This window comes from Pteropus vampyrus, unplaced genomic scaffold (genome assembly GCF_000151845.1).
Source record: "Pteropus vampyrus isolate Shadow unplaced genomic scaffold, Pvam_2.0 Scaffold146, whole genome shotgun sequence".
Taxonomy (NCBI): Eukaryota; Metazoa; Chordata; class Mammalia; order Chiroptera; family Pteropodidae; genus Pteropus; species Pteropus vampyrus.
This window is the reverse complement of record NW_011888927.1, coordinates 229322-246694: the sequence shown is the minus strand read 5'-3', so window position 1 is coordinate 246694 and position 17373 is coordinate 229322. Positions and strand designations below refer to the sequence as shown.

Genomic DNA, 17373 nt, shown 5'->3' with positions numbered 1-17373 from the left:
CAAATTCTCTTATTTGAAAATCTTTTTCCTTGTGATATTCAGTTGCTGAAACATGAAAGATAAGTTGAACAAGAAATTCAGCATGCTTATTTACTGTAATATTTTGTAATAATTTGACTGAAGTGTTCAATTGACCTAATCGGATTATAAAAGGGAGATGTAAAAATTTTAAGAACCATATACATCATATATTGAACGTGTGTGTGTATACACATAAATACACAGACACGTTACTTAGTATAGACACAGAGATAAAGAAAATCAAAGATGTTCATATCTTCAACTATTATCAGGGACATTTTAAAAAAAGATAAATGAAATGTAAATGTGTCCCCACATACAATTGTAGATATCACTGCTGTATGGAGAGCTTAGAAATAATACATTTAAGGACATAGAAGTAACATCTCTGCTACTCTCAAAATTCAGTGCTCAGTTTGGGATACTACAAAAAGAAAGTATAAAAGGTTAATTCAACCAAAGTAATCGAAAGGAAAACAAATTCAAGAGAAAGGTATAAGGAACTATTCAGGGTTATTTAGCTTTACGATAAGAAAGATAAAGAATAAATTAGGTTCTAAGTTCAAATATAGTTAGTATAAAGATGGTGAAAAAGTACAGAAGATAAAAAATGGACTTTATTGGTAAAAATTTTAGTTGAACACTGGAAAAAAGTAGAGGGCAAAATCAGGGAATGAGAAAGAGATTCTAGAGGTGGCTAGAGAAAGAAGTGAGCAGAAGAACCAGGGTTTGAGGGCAGGGAAGGAACAGGTGGCAGAAAGATGGGCAGAGTCACACCATAGAAAGTTTTGATATGCTAGAGAAATAGAGTTTGGGAAACAAAGAGACGTATTAAAGGACCTTTAAGGAAGTGCTGCTGTATAAGATGCAGGATAACCTCTCTCTTTCTCAGAAATCTTTAATAATAATCTGCTTTACTCCATAGTGCATTTGGTATGAATTCATGTGGGGTTTGGTTTTATTTTACTTTAATGCTACAGACATGTGTGAGATTGGGATCAACACAGGAATAGGAGACAGAAAGGGCTAGCTCAAAAGACATAGTTTTATTCCATCATATGAAATACCACTTAAGTAAATATCTCAGAGAATAAATGCTTGAAGCCATTTCAAATTACTTCTTTGAGATAGTTCTAAAAGTTAAATTATTCAGTTAATGTCTGGGATGTTTATGTTTTTCAGAAAGGTTATCCCAGTTTCTGCTCTACAAATAATGATAGTGTTATCTTGGTTCCAATGATAATGAATATTTTCAAAATGTTATTAATATGATCAATGAGAAATACTACTTAGAAATATAATAGATTAAATACTCAGAAGCACCCTTCCTTACAAAAAAAAATCCTTGTTAAAACTATAAAATATACTTTTAATGCAGTGCTGGACTTATTTGAAACAAACAATGAAAGCTGAAACCAGAGCTGGGAGAGGGGAGCAGCAAGCAAAGAGGAAAGCCAGATGTCCAGAAGACAAAGCCTTCAGCGAACACAAAGAAAAGAAGCTGAGCCCAGGATTCCTACATTAAGCTAATGACCCTGGAAGGAGGTTAAAGTGTTCACCAGACTGGTGGTGTTCCTTTGATCTGGAAAGAAGCAAAATGAATTTTCACTAGAGAACAATCTTCCACGCCTCTATGATTGCCATAGATTAAAAGCAAACAAATATTAGGTCATAATCAGAAATCACAGAACAAGCAAGCTGATAAGCTACCAAGAAAATATTGGGAGAATCCAACTAATAATAGATAAAGATGCCCCCATCGAGGATTTCAAATACTTATATTTTTACATATAGACTGAGTCATAAGGTGAGAAAAAAACAAATGACTATAAAAGCTGACTAGGCAGATTTGTAAAAGAAACAAATAGAACTTTTAGAAATAGAGTAGTTATTGATGAGGAAAAAATAACTAATATAGATTAAATAGTAGATTAAATGCGAGAAAAGAAAATTAGTGAAGAACTTTACCTAGAACGCAAGATTGAGGGAAAGGAAATGGAAAATATAAGAGTGGTTAAAAGATATGAAAGATGAATGAAAGGTCTAACATAAGCTTATTGGAGTTCTGGAACAAGAGAATAGAGAAAATGGAGGAGAGGCAATATTTTAAAAGACAATGGTTGAGGTATGCATATTTTATCACATCAGAAAAAAAAAAGTCTATGGCCGTGCCACCCTGAACAAGCCCAATCCTGGCTGATCTCAGAAGCTAAGCAGGGTCGGGCCTGCTAGTACTTGGATGGGAGACCACCTAGGAAGACCAGGTGCTGTAGGCATAAAAAATAAAAAATAAGGGATTGTAAGCTGACAAGTTCCTTGCAGTCTGTGAGGTCAACCAAGGGTTGCCTTGCCTAAAACAACAACAACAACAAAAGATAATGCTTGAGTATTTTCCAGGACTGGTAAAAAAAAAAAAAAAAAAAAGATACAGGAAACACAACTTATACTATAAAAAAAGGGGGGGAAAACCCCCCACAAAGAACTACATGTTTAGACGCACTGTACTGAAACAGCAGAACATCAAAAACAAATAGCGCATCTTAAAAGGTAGAAAAGGCAAACTCACTATAAAGGAATAATAATTAGACTAACAGAAGATTTCTCAAAAGCGCACAGAAAGCAGAAAACAACAGAACAATATTTAAAAAGTACTAAAATACCAACCAACTTAAAATCGTTAATTGAGCAAAGCTGTCTTTCAAAAATGAGAAATAATATTTCCAGACAAACATAAGATTACCACAATGGATTCTTTAATAACTTTTATACTAAAAGCTGTAGTTAAGGAAAAAGAAAATGAGATCACAATGAAGATCTAAAGTAAAGGAAGAAATAGTAACAAAGGAAAAATATTGGTAAATTAACATTTTTTCATACAATAATGTTCTAATTTTTGTTCTAATGTTCTAATGTGGGAGATTAGAAAAAGAGATCAAATAAAATATTGGATAATAATAGTAAGATAGGATGAGAGTGATTGGGATTAGTTTTCTAAAATCTTTTAACATTTGGGGGATACTGAGATATTAATAAACTTAAGACTTTAGAATTTATTAAGTATGATAAAATTCAAGGAAAACCACCAAAAACAGAAAGAAAAAGTACAACTTCCAAACCAGTACATGGGAAAAAGAAAAGACTATGAAATCTTTAAAAACAAATGAAAAAAATTCAATCCAAAATAAGGCAAAATAGGGCACAAAATACAGATCCAAATATAAATCATGACAATAAATGCAAGTGGACTAAACTCACCGAATAAAGGAATGACATACTGCTATGTTGAGTTAAAAAAAAAAAAAATCCAGCTAAATCTACATATTTTTTAATACTTAAAAAATAAAAGGACATGGGGGAAGTTGAAAGTAAAAGGGTAGAAAAGGTATACCAAGCAAATATTAATAAAAAAACTAGGTAAGCTAATCTAATATCACATAAAGGAGACTTTAAGCCAAGAAATATTATTAGGGACAGAAAGGGTAACTATTTAATGATAAAAGATTAATTCACTAGAAAGATACAAACATTCTAAACATATGCACCCATTAGTCCAAAATCTTCAAAATATATAAAGAGAAAAACTATAGGAAGAAGTTGAAAAACCCACTTTAATAGTGGAGATTTCAAAATACATTTCTCAATAAAAGACATCAGTACAAAAATCAAGCTTGATTTAGCAGACATATTTAGGCTCCTGCATTTAACAGAGTATATACATTCTTCTCAGGCACATGGAACATTTACAATATTTGGCTACTTGTTAGCCAATATAATGTCCCAATAATTCAAAAAATCAGTATCACAAGGACATATTTTCTGACTAAAACTCAATGACAAAATGATGAATTTTAATATCTCCATAATTTGGCAATTTCAGAAACACACTTTAAAGTCACTGATGGCCATGGGTCATAGATGATATAATGAAAAATTTAAAATAATTGAAACTGAATGATAATGAAAATGCTATATATCAGAATTTATTAATTTTCACATTCAGCAATACAAAGGAACTACTGACACAAGTTATATCATGGATGAACCTCAGAAGCATTTTATAAAGTGAAAAGTCAGACACAAGATGATCACATATTACATGATTCCATTATCTAAAATGTCAACAAAGGCATATTTATATAGAAAGAAAGTAGATTAGTGGTTGACTAGGGGTGGCCATGAGGGATCTTATTGAAGGAATGAAATGTTCTGAAATTGATTTATGGAGATGGTTGCAACACTCAGTAGTAACTAAAAATCATTGATTTGTATACTTGAAGTAAGTTTTATGATATATAAAATATACCTCAATACAACTTTTAAAAAAAACTTGTGGGATGCAGGAAAAGAGAAATTTTGAGGGAAATTTTAGCCTTAAAGAATAACAACCAAAAAAAAAAAAAGTACAGAAAGAAATAAAGATAAGAACTAAAATTAATAAAATAAACATTCAGTAGAGAGGATTAACAAAGCCAAAAGTTGGTTTGTTGAAAGAATAAATAAACTTTTAGAAAGATTAATCAAGAAAAAAAAAGGAGAAGGAACAAATAAATATCTAGAATTAGAATAAGGGACATAATTACTAATACAGCTGGTTCTAAAAGATAGAATAATACTATACATGGTTGGTGAAACTACAACAACGTTCATTATGTTTCATCTGTGACTGTTAAAAAATGTTCTCTAATTGGGTACAGGATTATTATGTAAAGGTAGCAAAACTTTTGAAAACACATTTGAAGCTATGTTAGATATACAAGTTCATGATTATTGTGGCTTCTTGTTTCTTTTATCAGTATGATCTATATTTATGTATAAACCTAAAAGTGCCTTCCACATTTATTGGACACCTACTATGTGTTATGTAGTTTATAAATACTATCTCTAACCCTAGTGTCCTTCTGAAGTAGGAGTATATGACTCATATTTCAGATGAGAAAAATGAGAGGCATAAATGACTTGTTTTTAAAAAACCAGCATTCAGATCCAGATTTTTCCAACTCCAAAGCCACAGTGATTCAAATATGTTGACTATATATAAAATATATATTTATAAAAAAGTAAGAACAAATTTAAATGAGGAAAAACTTGAAACTTAATCATACAACCCTGTGAAATAGATGTCTACATTAAAAGCACTTAGAGAAGGCCAGAATTCCCTAAAGACGACAATGAAACCCTCTAACTGGGTACTGCTAGAAAACCCCAGTTTTTTGTTTTGTTTTGTTTTGTTTTTGCATAGCTTCTAGTATTTCCTGACCAGGAAGCCTGGACTGGCAGTTATAGAGCGTATCCTACCACCTTGCTCAGTCAGCAGCCCTAGCAAGCTGTGGAGCATAACCTGCAGCCCACCTGACTAGAAAGCCCTAACAATGATCCATGGGAGCCTTAAAGCCTAGGTTACATGACTGCCCAGTAGCACACCGCAGCCTATAGCCCCACGTAGCAGTGGAAGCCAGTCTATGGCCATGCCCAATTGCTGAGTATAGCCTATGCTCTTACCTAGGCAGGGAGCCCAGTCAGTGACCCAGCCTGACTATAAAATGTAGCCTCAAGCCCCATACAACTGTGAGGTATAGCATGAAGCTCCACTCAGGCACAAAATCTAGCCAGTAAATTAGTTCAACAGCTGAGCACAGTCACTGTCCTGCTCAATTTGGAAACCTAGCTGTGGCCCCACCTGATTTCAAAGCACAGGCTGAGGCCATATCATATCATAAAGCCCTGCCTGCAGTCTCATCTGAACAGAGAGGTCAGGCGGGATCCCTGGCCATGCTCCCTGACTAGATGAATAGCTCCACCTGACCAGAAGGGTCCAGCCAGCAGAAATGCTTGTACATAAACACTGGTCCGCCACCCCCTACTTCAAAGCACAAGCAATGGCTTCCCCAACCAGAGACCATAATACATTATAATTAAATTGTCAAAAGTCAAAGACATAATTTTGAAAGCAGCAGAAAAAACTGTCTTGTCACATACAAGGGAGCCCCTTCCAATAGGACTATAAGCAGATTTCTTAGGAGAAACTTTGCAGGCCAGGAGAGAATGGAATAATATGTTCAAAATATTGAAAGAAAAAAAAAATGTTAACGAAGAATACTATACCCAGCAAAGCTGTTCATCAGAAATGAAGAAGAAATAATTTCCCAAACAAAAGCTGAGTCAGTTCTTCACCACTAGATCTGCCTTACAAGAAATGCCAAAAGGCATCTACAAGCTGAAATAAAAAGTACTAATTAACCTCAAAAAAAAAATACATGAACATGTCCAATTTGCTGGCAAAAATAAATATACAGTATTGTAAGACTGTAATATTTTACACCACTCACAAAAATTATCACAAAAATTACCTCGAAATGGATTAAAGACTTAAATATAATATCTGAAACCATAAAACTTCTAGAATAAAAAATAGGAAAACTCCTTAATAATGACCTTGGCAATGTTTTTTTTTTTGTTTTTGTTTTTTTTTGATATGACACCAAAAGCATAAGAAACAAAAGCAGAAATAAACAAGTGGGACTATATCAAACTAAAAATCTTCTGTACAGCAAATAAATCAACAAAATGAAAAGGCAACCTATAATACGGGTAAAATATTTGTAAATCATATATTTGATAAGGGGTTCATATCCAAAAAACATAAGGAACTCATATAACTAAACAGCAAACAACAATAGCAAAACCCCAAATAATCTGATTTTGAAGTAGGCAAAAAACTTGAATGGGCATTTCCCCAAACAAATAAGATATACAAATGGCCAAGAGGTACATGAAAAGGTGCTCAACAACACTAATCTTCAGGGAAATACAAATCAAAACCTCAATGAGATATTATCTCACACCTGTTAGAATAATTATTATCAAAAAAGACAAGAGAATGAATGCTGGTGAGGATGTTGAGAAAGGGGTAATCTTGTGCACTGTTAATGGGAATGTAAATTGGTACAGTTATTATGGAAAATGGTATAGAGGTTCCTCAAAAGATTAAAAGTAGAACTACCATGTAATCCAGCACTTCCACTTCTCTGTATATGCCCAAAGAAAATGAAATCACTATCTCAAAGACGTATCTTCACCCAACGGTCATTATCTACAATAGCCAAGACATGGAAACAACCTAAGTATCTGTCACAGATGAATGGATAAAGAAAAAAAATATACAAACAACAATATTATTCAGCCATAAAAAGGGAAATTCTACCATTTGTGACAACATGGATGAACCTCAAGGGCATTATGCTAGGTGAAATAAGACAAAAACTGTATGATCTAAAAAAGCCAAACTCACAGAAACAGAAAGTAGACTGGGAGCTGCTAGGATCTGGAGGATAGGGGAGATGGGAAGATTGGTCAAAGGGTACAAATGTCCAGCTATAACATGAGTAAGTTCTGGGGACGTAAGGTACAGCATGGTACTATAGTTAACACTGTATTGTGTATTTGTCAATTACTGAGAGTAAATCTTAAATATTCTTACCCCCTAAATAAATATGGTAACTATGAGAGGCAATGGATGTGTTACCAAATCTTATTGTGATAATCATTTTGCAATATATGTATATTAAATCACATTGTACACCTTAAACTTACACAATGTTATATGTCAATTATAATTCAATAGAGCTAAGAAAAAAAGCTAACTCAAAAGTGTTCAGAAGAGACTTATAAAGTGACTGACCGTGTTTTTTAATTGAATGGATATTAACAAAATCTCCTTTAAAATGCTGTGACAAATTGATCTGACATTTAAAAAGTGATTATTTCACATTTTAATGCATTTGCCATCTTACCTGATTCACTTCTCAAGCTCACTTCCTCACCTGACAAAATTAACCTAAAGCAAAAACCAAAAATGCAAATATTTTGGTTAAAATACATTTGAGACTCATATTCCGCAAATAGTTTAATGTGGTTAAAAAAAACTTTTTTTTTAACTGGTTGTCTGGTAGATCTCCTAAAATCTGTCTGAGACAAATCTAACTTCTTCTATAGGGCTACATAGACTGTGAAAATAATCCTCTACTCTTTATTCATTCAGTGAACATTTACTGAATATTGACAAAGTAGCAGGCACTGTGTTCAGCTTTGTAGGCACTGTGATAGTAGTACTCTATCATAGAGAATATCTGTCACCAAAGCCATTGAGTATCGAGTTTAGTTTTCAAGCATTGAAGAGTTTTGCTCAACAATACTTGGGAACTAAATAGATGGAATGAAGAGCTGTAGAAAAAAAATGGAGTACTGCGTTTTAAACAATGAAATGATGTTTGCAAAAGAAGACACATTTGCCTAAAATATTCTCAATTAATACTACTTTTGGATATTTATATCATCCATCTGGTGTCATAATAAAAAAATGAGACAAAGAAATTAAACACAAATTTAGTCATTATTCCTGGGATACAACCTCAAAATTCTAGTATTGAAGGTTGTTTTTAATAAGTCTTTAAATATATTTTATAAGCAATATGGTATTTATTTGCAAATACCACAAAAATAAGCCTACAGAGCAAATAGGTACTTATACTTATGACTTGGAATAAAATTTCCAGTGACAGTATACATATGTATATTTTAAACAATGGGAAAGGAAGAAAAGGTGGAATCTTTTAACTCAAAAGATAGCACTCATAATGCTGAAGATACATGAGAAGATTTTGAATAAAACGTTCATAAAATGTGATGAAAAAAATTACTAAATTAATGTATTTAATATATGATTTTAAATGTCAATGTAGAACTAAGTTAAGTTTAATTTATAACTATACAATTACTTAACCTACATTCTAAAATGTTTATATATTCAAGTTAGCCAAAAAAAAATTGTTTGAATTTCCCCACAGAATGAAGGGGGAATATGCTTATATTTCGGATCCCCTTCCACTCAACAATATATGGTTTGTAACTGGCCTTATTGCTGGGTTTCTTATTACACTCAGTACAATGTGGTTAAAATGAGAAGTGGCAGCTCTGACAGGAAAACGAAGGTAAGATGTAATAAGAGGAAGACAGGCACCATGCTAGGGCACCTATCCCTTTCTTTTTCAAGCTGTCCCTTCAAGGATTCATTAGTAGAGACTCTTAATACAAAGTTCAGTCTCCCAAGCTACAGAGTTTGCAGTTATCACCCCAAGGTGTTTGTGCTCCTATCGCTGCCTTTGCCTGCCAGGTTAAAAACTGGGGAAAAAAATAAGACTTCAAAATGAATGTTAATGCTAACTGGAAAAATGACATAAGAACAAGTATTCAGTAAGCCAGAGAAGAAACAACTCTTTCCAAATATATCATACAAGGACCTCTATAACATAATATATAACTTTTGCCTGCTTACTTATTGAAGTCTTCAATGAGAGAATTGTTTTCTCTCTGGTCTTTTTTGTGGTCTTCAGTAAGCTTGCTTGAAGCGTCTTGGAGGTTCTAAGAATAAGAATTTGATATTAAGTAAATGAAAAGAATCTGTTTCTCTCTTTGTGCAGACAAAATGAGAATAAAAATTCTAAACAACAATATAAAATAGGAATAGTTCTGAAGTAGAGAGTAAGAGATGTGGGAAAGGTATGATAATTCGAACTGAGCCCCAAGTCTTTGTTTATCCTGGCTGCTTGTGGCAGCCACCCACACTGTGACGTGGGCTAGCCACAGGGTTTACAACTTTGTGATAAGCCAAAGAAAACTATATTGTGCTGCTAGCTTGTACTGCAATGCTCTAAATACAGCTAAAGATTTTCATCTTCAATTCAGAGCAGAAATTGGATATTACATTTGGCTAAATACACAGTATGTCATCCAATGAAACATTAATATAAACTGCAATATATTATGTCAGAACATGACTTAAAAATCCATACCAAGTCCCTGGAATACACCGTTGCAAGATAAGAATCCATCACAGATACCATATATAGCATGAACAAACCCACCAACAACATTTTCAAGCTGTACTGAAAATAAGGCAGAATGATAAGTTCCAAGGTACTGAAGACTAGCCTGCCAGAACTGAAGAAATGATTACCTCAGTGTGACTCTGCTGAATAAGCCATATGCAAAAAAGGTTGACAGGAAGATATACAAATGTTAAAAGTATTATAATTGTAACCGGAGAGTACCTCTTATCCGTAGGTTTACAGAAAGAGTTGATCTAATGCAGTAGTTGCTTCAACTGCAATCACACACATATAATCACCAAAACTGGAATAATTGTATCATAAATCACACTTATGACATGAGTGCAAAAGTTAAGCAAATAATTTTTCTTTAACTTCTAAAATTGTCAGGTAGGTAATCTGGTCATTTTTGGAAAACATTACCTCTTTCCATCACTTGTTCCTCTTAAGTTTTCCTTCCCATAACCTTTTCTTATCTCTTTTGCATTTAAATTTTTTTTTTTTTTTTTACTTTCTCCCTCTTTTATTACTGCCCCACTAATATATCTTGAGCCTATCAGTAGTATTCCCATTTATTTTTTTAGTGCTGCTGATAGCATTTGGAATCAAGGAAGTGGCTGGCTGAAGGAGTGCAGATTCTTGGTGGAAGGAGTATAGAAAAATGTTTCCCGGTGTTTTGTAAATTTAAAATGAGGCTTAGCAAAAAATAGTTTCAATGTTATTATCCAAACGAAGTGTAACATATCTAACAAAAGAACATTGAAAGAAATGTACCTTGAGAGCTACAAAATCGTAGGGATGAAAGCCAATACAGGCTCCGTGGATTTCAGACATCATTTGAGCTGTCTTCTCCCAGAATCCAAGCAGTGTTCTCTACAGAAAAAGAAAAGGTGACATTAAAGTTCTGCTTCTTTTCCATGATTTTTTCAGTGCTATTTTCCCTCGCTAGTGTAGTAGATAAATAATTGCCGAATAATAAGCAGCAGGAACTAAATTCAATTTCTAAGTTTGAGGAACCAGAACACTATAAATTGCAATTCTGCATAAGAATTGGCATCTGTATCTACGTGTATGTGTTATCCGTATACAACACTGGCATGTACACTGGAGCCAGCTAGAGTCTAACTGCAGCCAAGAGAATGAAACTGGTGGCTTAAAATACCCTTAGGGTTCAAAAATGTATTCTCAAGCTAACTCAAGTAATGGGGCATTTTTCTTGCTGCTTTAAGGTTCCTGTTCAAAATGAGAGGGATGAGCAGAGAGAATAAAGAAGAACTGAACTAACAACTACTGTGTTTCAGGCATTATGATACACAGATTATCATATACTTTTATTTTCAAGTGTATCCTTTCTTGATTCTTAAATTCCACAGTACTGAACTGAATTCGGTAGACTCCCCAGAAGCAGTCGTGAATATCTATTTCTTTTAGTTTATTATTCTTTTCTTATGTAAATGCAGTTTATTCTATTTTGCCATTTACAAATACATGTTAAAATCAGTAACTGCTACTTATTAATATTTAACTTGTTCATTATATGTATTTATGTGTGATTTGGGGTAATATAAAACAAATGAGACTTTTGAGGTTAAAGTGGTATGGGATGGCAACTTGGCAGAACACATGACCTAGAATTAGAAAATTTAGGTTTTTAAGTCCAACACTGCCATTTACTTTAATTCTTACAGATTTTAATTCTTATAGGTTTTCTTTCCTCACCCATAATATGACAGAAAAGTTTAAAACTTTTTGGGCCACAGCATCTTTGCTTCAAATTAAATTATATGCAGAAGTCCCAAGTGGAGTAGCTCTGGGTAAACCAGGGCTAATAAGCTCCTCAACAGTCTCCTTCTCAACCCTAGACAGACCCTAAGTCTCGCTGACATAGGACACCAAGGAGAATAATGTGAAGTTACTAGAGCAGACAATCCCTAAGGCCTTTTTCACTCTAGAATTCTATGATTACCTGGCTGTCATAACCTCAGTAAGTTGGTTTTGGCAAATCAAAGAAATCTGATCATTATACAAATTTTTAAACCCTTTAGACAACTTTTAAAAAGGAATCTCACCACTCATCTTTACTGCAAGGACATGCTGACCATGGAGGTGGGTACCTGGTAGGTAGTGAGTGAATGAGATAACATATTGCAGCGACTAGCTCCAAGTAAATCCACTTTCTGACAAACATCCATCTTTAACTTGTCAAAAGAAGCTTTGCTATTTCTCACTTGGATCTGTACCTACAAACACAAATATGTTAATTATTATTGCTGATAATACAGATAAAAATATACTGTACAGGTTTATGATACATATTTTCAGACACATGAAATTGTAATAAACACTAATGACTTTCCTCTGTATTATTATTTCATGATTAATGGTAAAGATTTTGGCTATTTTTAGTAATTATAGGAGATTCTTTCCACTAGATATCTTTATGCTAAGAAGGTATGCACTGATAGATGGAAAGTAAAGAGTTAAGAAAAAAACAAAGATTCCCAATAAAAGGAAACATCTGAAACTGATGGATAATATTTAGGTAAGAGTAGAAGAATAGAAAGAGGACCTAGTTTAAGTGTTCTGAAGCATTAAAATCTGAATGATGGAGATATATTTATAAATTTAAATATAAGCCTATTCTATTTCTTATACATAAGGTGAATTATATGTCACCAAGTAATGTGAATACTCAACTTTTAAATATACTCATTCATTCATTCAACAAATATTTATAAGGTATCTATTATGTGCCAGGCACTATGTTAGGCACTGAGATACTGTGAATAAAACAGCGTTCTTCCGCATCACTCGAGTGGGGAGAAACAGGAAAATGAGAAGTAAATAAATATATAGGATAATCTCAAAAAAAGATAACAAAAGACAATATGTAAGATAATCTTAAAAAAAGATAACATCAGTGAACAGAAATGGGTGACTACTTTTGATAAGATAATCAGGGAAGTCCTCGGTGAGCTCATGCATGTTGCTTGAACTGGGACAGAAAGGCGAGGAGCTGGCCATGCTAATAAGACCCTGAGGAGAATATTCTAGGCCCAGGGAAAAGCAAGGACAAAAGTCTTGGGTGTGGGAGGTGGGTGAAGAGCTTACCATGTTTGTAGAACAGGAAAGAATGAGGTAGTACATATTCCTTCCTGGAGCCCAGAGAGGGCTGGAGCATAGAAAGTAAGTGCAAGATGTGGCTGCAGAGGAACCAAGGGTCAGATTGTGCAGCGCTATTTGGGTTCAGAGAAGAGAACTGAATTCTATACTTTCTTTTTTAATTGAAGTGAAATTCACACAACATACTTTTAATCATTTTAAAATATACAATTAAGCGACAATTGTGCAACCATTCTCTTGGATTGTACTTTAATTGTCGAGGATTATAAAGGGGATAGAATAACAGGTTGCCGTGGCCTGAGGCCATGTGACAAACAACTTGCCAGATATGCTGGGAATAATCAGTGAGGCAAACCATTTACAACAGCTGGCATAGAATAAAGGCTCCATCAATATTAAGTATGATTTTTATTATAGGTACTTTAAATATTTATGAAATGAAGGAGTAAATGAATATTATTCATGTATGGTAAATTCAGGGGACACAATTTACAATAGGAGTTTATTTTGCAATAACATGTGTCCATACATAGATAGTTGCTTTAAAAGTTTGTGGTCAAACTATGTATTATGGCAGAATGAAAAATTTGATAACCTTTACTTTACTTATAATTAATAATCATTTTACATGAATTTTTACTCTATTTATTCCTCACTAATAAACTCCTTCATGTAAACAAGTCTCAAAAGTCCAGTTAAACAAGATCTATTATGAGGGGTATAAAAATAATAATAAAAAAAGGTTGATGCGGTAAGGATGCCACTCAAAGAGTAAAAGAAAATTGTGACAACCTTTCGTACTTCACCCAAAGATCTCCAAGCAACCAAGAATTAATAATGTAACATTTTATCCAAAACTGTCTGATCTTGATTAAGTTATTCTGTAGAAGTTCAATAGGTTTATGTATCAAGAAAAGGAAAGGATGTATTTTCATACTTTTCTGAACTTTTCCATCTGTTTTAAGGTGTCGGGGTCCAGTTCTTGGGATACATCTTTCATCCATAGCAGAGCTCCTCTGTATTCTGTGCGTGCGTGCTCCATCCGATTAATTGTCATCAAGGTATCGGATACTGCCCTTTGACTAAATGTGGCTACTTCTTGCTTAAGACGAGACAGGGGAGTATACAGGGCCAATCTAATGGCACAGAGGTAAAAATCAGAGAGATGTACATCCCATAAGCAAAACAAAAACGAAGGTTTAAAATAATCATAAAGCATATTTTCTATTAAGATGAGTCTATAAATAGGAGATTATTAAGTTGCCTAAGGAGCTTTAGAAAGCACATAAGGATGATACAGCCAACTCTGAATTGTTAATAAAGATGTGTCTGTAGTTTTCTTATTTTAGGAAATATGTCATTTTTGCAACAGTTTGGATGTTAATCCATGTATAAACAACCTGCCAAGTAAATGTGCCATTCAGAAAAGAGTTCCATGGGTAAGAGAGATCCTGTATTCATAAAGCATTATCCTTTAAATAGAAAAACAAATTTACGAAAAACCTGAATATAGAAAAGCAGATAAAAGTACTAGAAAAACTAATGAGGATCGAGTTCTTAGCGGCCGAGAATGAGGACAAGAAAACAAGGATTTAAGAAACACAAGTCAAACCCAGCAACTCTGGTCTGCTTTTGACTTAATGACAGTGGAGGGTCTTGTACAGAGTGTCTCTTTGTCATTTAAAGATGGACTTTTGCACTGATGTAGTGTTTCAGAATAAAGCCACTTAAGTTATATATCATCATTACAAGTCTGATAAGGCCTCTTTTCATTTTCTTCTGAAAATGCAAACATTTTGGCTGTATTTCATAATTGTAGGAGTCTTTGAAGCAGGTATCTTTAAGCTAATAAAACTGTAAAACGATAAATGCAAAGTATATAATTAAGAAGAAAAAATTTCTGCTGCTTAAAAAGTTCCAATGTACTCATAGTCTAGTATCCAAAAAAGTGGAAAAATATTAACTATACATATTTAAATTTTAGTTATTCTATATCTTTGTTAAATTAAACTCCTTAAGCAATTTAAATATAGGCCTCAAGGCTATTTCTTGGAATTAAGCAATTGAAATGTCAATTTTAAAATAACCATTTAAAATACAAATAAGAGGCATCAAAACAATTATATACTCAATATATTTCTCTTTTAATCCTCTACTGGAAGGTTTAGTCACCTTTTCAAATATGCAAATTTAGGTACATACAGCAAAATGTTCATACTGACTACAGAGTTAACGATGATGGAAAACCATGTAAACCTTTGCTTGGCTGAGGAACAGAGTGCCTTGCCAGTGGCGTCCATCATTCTGCCAGCTTGCGTTGTATCTCGTTCTGCTTGACACTTTAAAAAGAGGCCTAGTTCATCTTCTTCCTCTGATATAACTAGCAAAAAAATTACAGTATAGTTAATTATTTCATTTTATCATTTGCTTAAAATATACATACACGCAACTAAAATTCTCACAGAAATAATTCTCTACACATTAGAATTATTTGAGGGAAGAAGATATTTTTAAAATGTAATTCCTGGGCTCCAGTTCCAGAAATTCAGATATTATAGGTCTGAGGAGCTACTTTTTTTTTTTTAACAAGTACTCCACATGGTTTTGATGCAGTGAATCCATAGAACTCGCTTTGGGAAAGGCTGATCTTTAGTGGAAGAAAAAATTCCAAAATGACAAAACAAAACCACAAATAATGCATTTTCAAATGTGCAGAAATGCATTTTAGGATTTGCTTCTTACAAAGTATTTGTTTCCTATTTAAATTTAACTTATTCTTGACTTCCATCCTGGCTTCGGTTTCCTATGCTCAGTATCGCAGACCCACAGATGTCCATAACTTTGCTGCTGAAATCCTAAAAGTTCTCACACAGTGCCCTGCTCCTCAAAGTGTGGTACAATGACCAATGCTAGTCCAGAGTCACTTGTTACCAGCCTGTGGCAAGTACCAAATCTAAGAAACTGTTACCAATTTGACTATTTTATATCTGTTGAATCTAATAATAAAAAAATGCTTATATTTTTCTACCCCTTTCACTTCATTTCTCTAAAACTCCATTTTTTTATTGTTTTACAAAAGTGTCAGTTTAAAACAGATTGAAAGTAAAACACGAAACAAAAATGTGGTCCTTTACTACAAAGTTTTAAAAGCACTGCTGTAGTGTAAAACAACCCTCCCAATCAAAATAAGACTAATAACTGGGGAGCCCATAAAGTGTTCAGACTGTAAGCTTAAAGTGAAAAAAATGACAAATGTCATGCCTAATTTCACTCAAGTTTACTGGCAAAGAAACTGAAGTTAAAAACTGAAAGGGAAGTCCCTCCGTACCTCTGAGGCAGCAACAGAACTCAGGCCTTCTCATCTGCTGGCTCCCCATTCCCACTGCTCCTCCCTGTCGGGCCTACAAGGGTGACCCTAGGAGAGCACGACGATGTTATGGGAGAGGGTGTCTACACATTCTGTAGTATCATCTTTAATAAAACCATAAGCTGTTTTGTGAACATTTAACCTGCTTCAGAGTGGATTAGATTTGGGGAGTCTTATTAATTTCATACTCTCTTTCCTGGGATTAAGTATACTTCAATGAACACTACTAGAAAAATATCCATTTGTAAATGATGATTCAGAAAGCTCTCTGAACTTGGATTATTTTATTATCAAGTATCAAGTGAACATGAATTATCACTGAACCTTATCCTTACCAGTACAGAAAGGGTAGGAGATGGAACTGGATCTGTGCTGATTTCTGTGTTAGAACCTGCTACCAAAAACTGCAGAGACCCTACTCCTACGTGTTCTTCCTCAGTTAAGTGATTCCCATAAATATTAACAGTGCTGGACTAACCAATTTTAGTTGTCTGATGTTAGTCTCAACAGAAGATGTATTAATGGTCTTCAAAAAATCACATAATGGTATATAATCTTGAAGAGAAAGTACACAATGATATATATCCTCATCCTGAAATGCTCCACAGGTATGCTAAAAGATCTTATGATTTCAAGACGAAATGCAGGACACATAAACTTGTTTATGTTTCTTAACATTTCCATTTCTATAACAGGACTCCCTTGGGCCAATGATCGTGATGACTTTTACTACTTAGCAAAATATTTAAGGTTCTTAGCAATCTGACCCATCTTCCTTTGCTCTTTTATCCCAATTATAAACTCTTCAGCCTATGCAGGCTGTTCTTACCCTAATTTATTCACCTGACTCCAAATCTCATGTTTTATCTAGTTATTCAACTTCTATAAACCCTTTAAGTTTTACTTTACTTCCCATCAATGGAGTTGCTTTGATTAATTACTCTAATCCACAGTTACTTCTCACTCTGAGAGAATTCA

The 17373-nt window shown here is 33.7% G+C and overlaps 1 protein-coding gene and 1 pseudogene across 6 annotated transcripts in view; one reads left to right on the top strand and one right to left on the bottom strand.

Moving 5' to 3' along the window:
* Window positions 1–17373, bottom strand: part of ICA1L (islet cell autoantigen 1 like) — a 76049-nt gene that overhangs the window by 37878 nt on the left and 20798 nt on the right. For 5 of the 6 annotated variants that reach the window (XM_011369130.2, XM_011369129.2, XM_023535995.1 and 2 more), the window contains exons 5-10: window positions 15285–15408; window positions 13966–14164; window positions 12020–12145; window positions 10680–10778; window positions 9353–9438; window positions 7812–7855 (exon numbers count right to left, since the gene is read on the bottom strand). In XM_011369130.2, the coding sequence (XP_011367432.1) occupies window positions 7812–7855; window positions 9353–9438; window positions 10680–10778; window positions 12020–12145; window positions 13966–14164; window positions 15285–15408 (678 nt within the window). Of the gene's footprint in view, window positions 1–7811; window positions 7856–9352; window positions 9439–10679; window positions 10779–12019; window positions 12146–13965; window positions 14165–15284; window positions 15409–16356; window positions 16444–17373 lie in introns of all 6 variants that reach the window. The other variant, XM_011369132.2, reaches the window with a different exon arrangement.
* LOC111745096 lies at window positions 2180–2297 on the top strand (annotated as a pseudogene).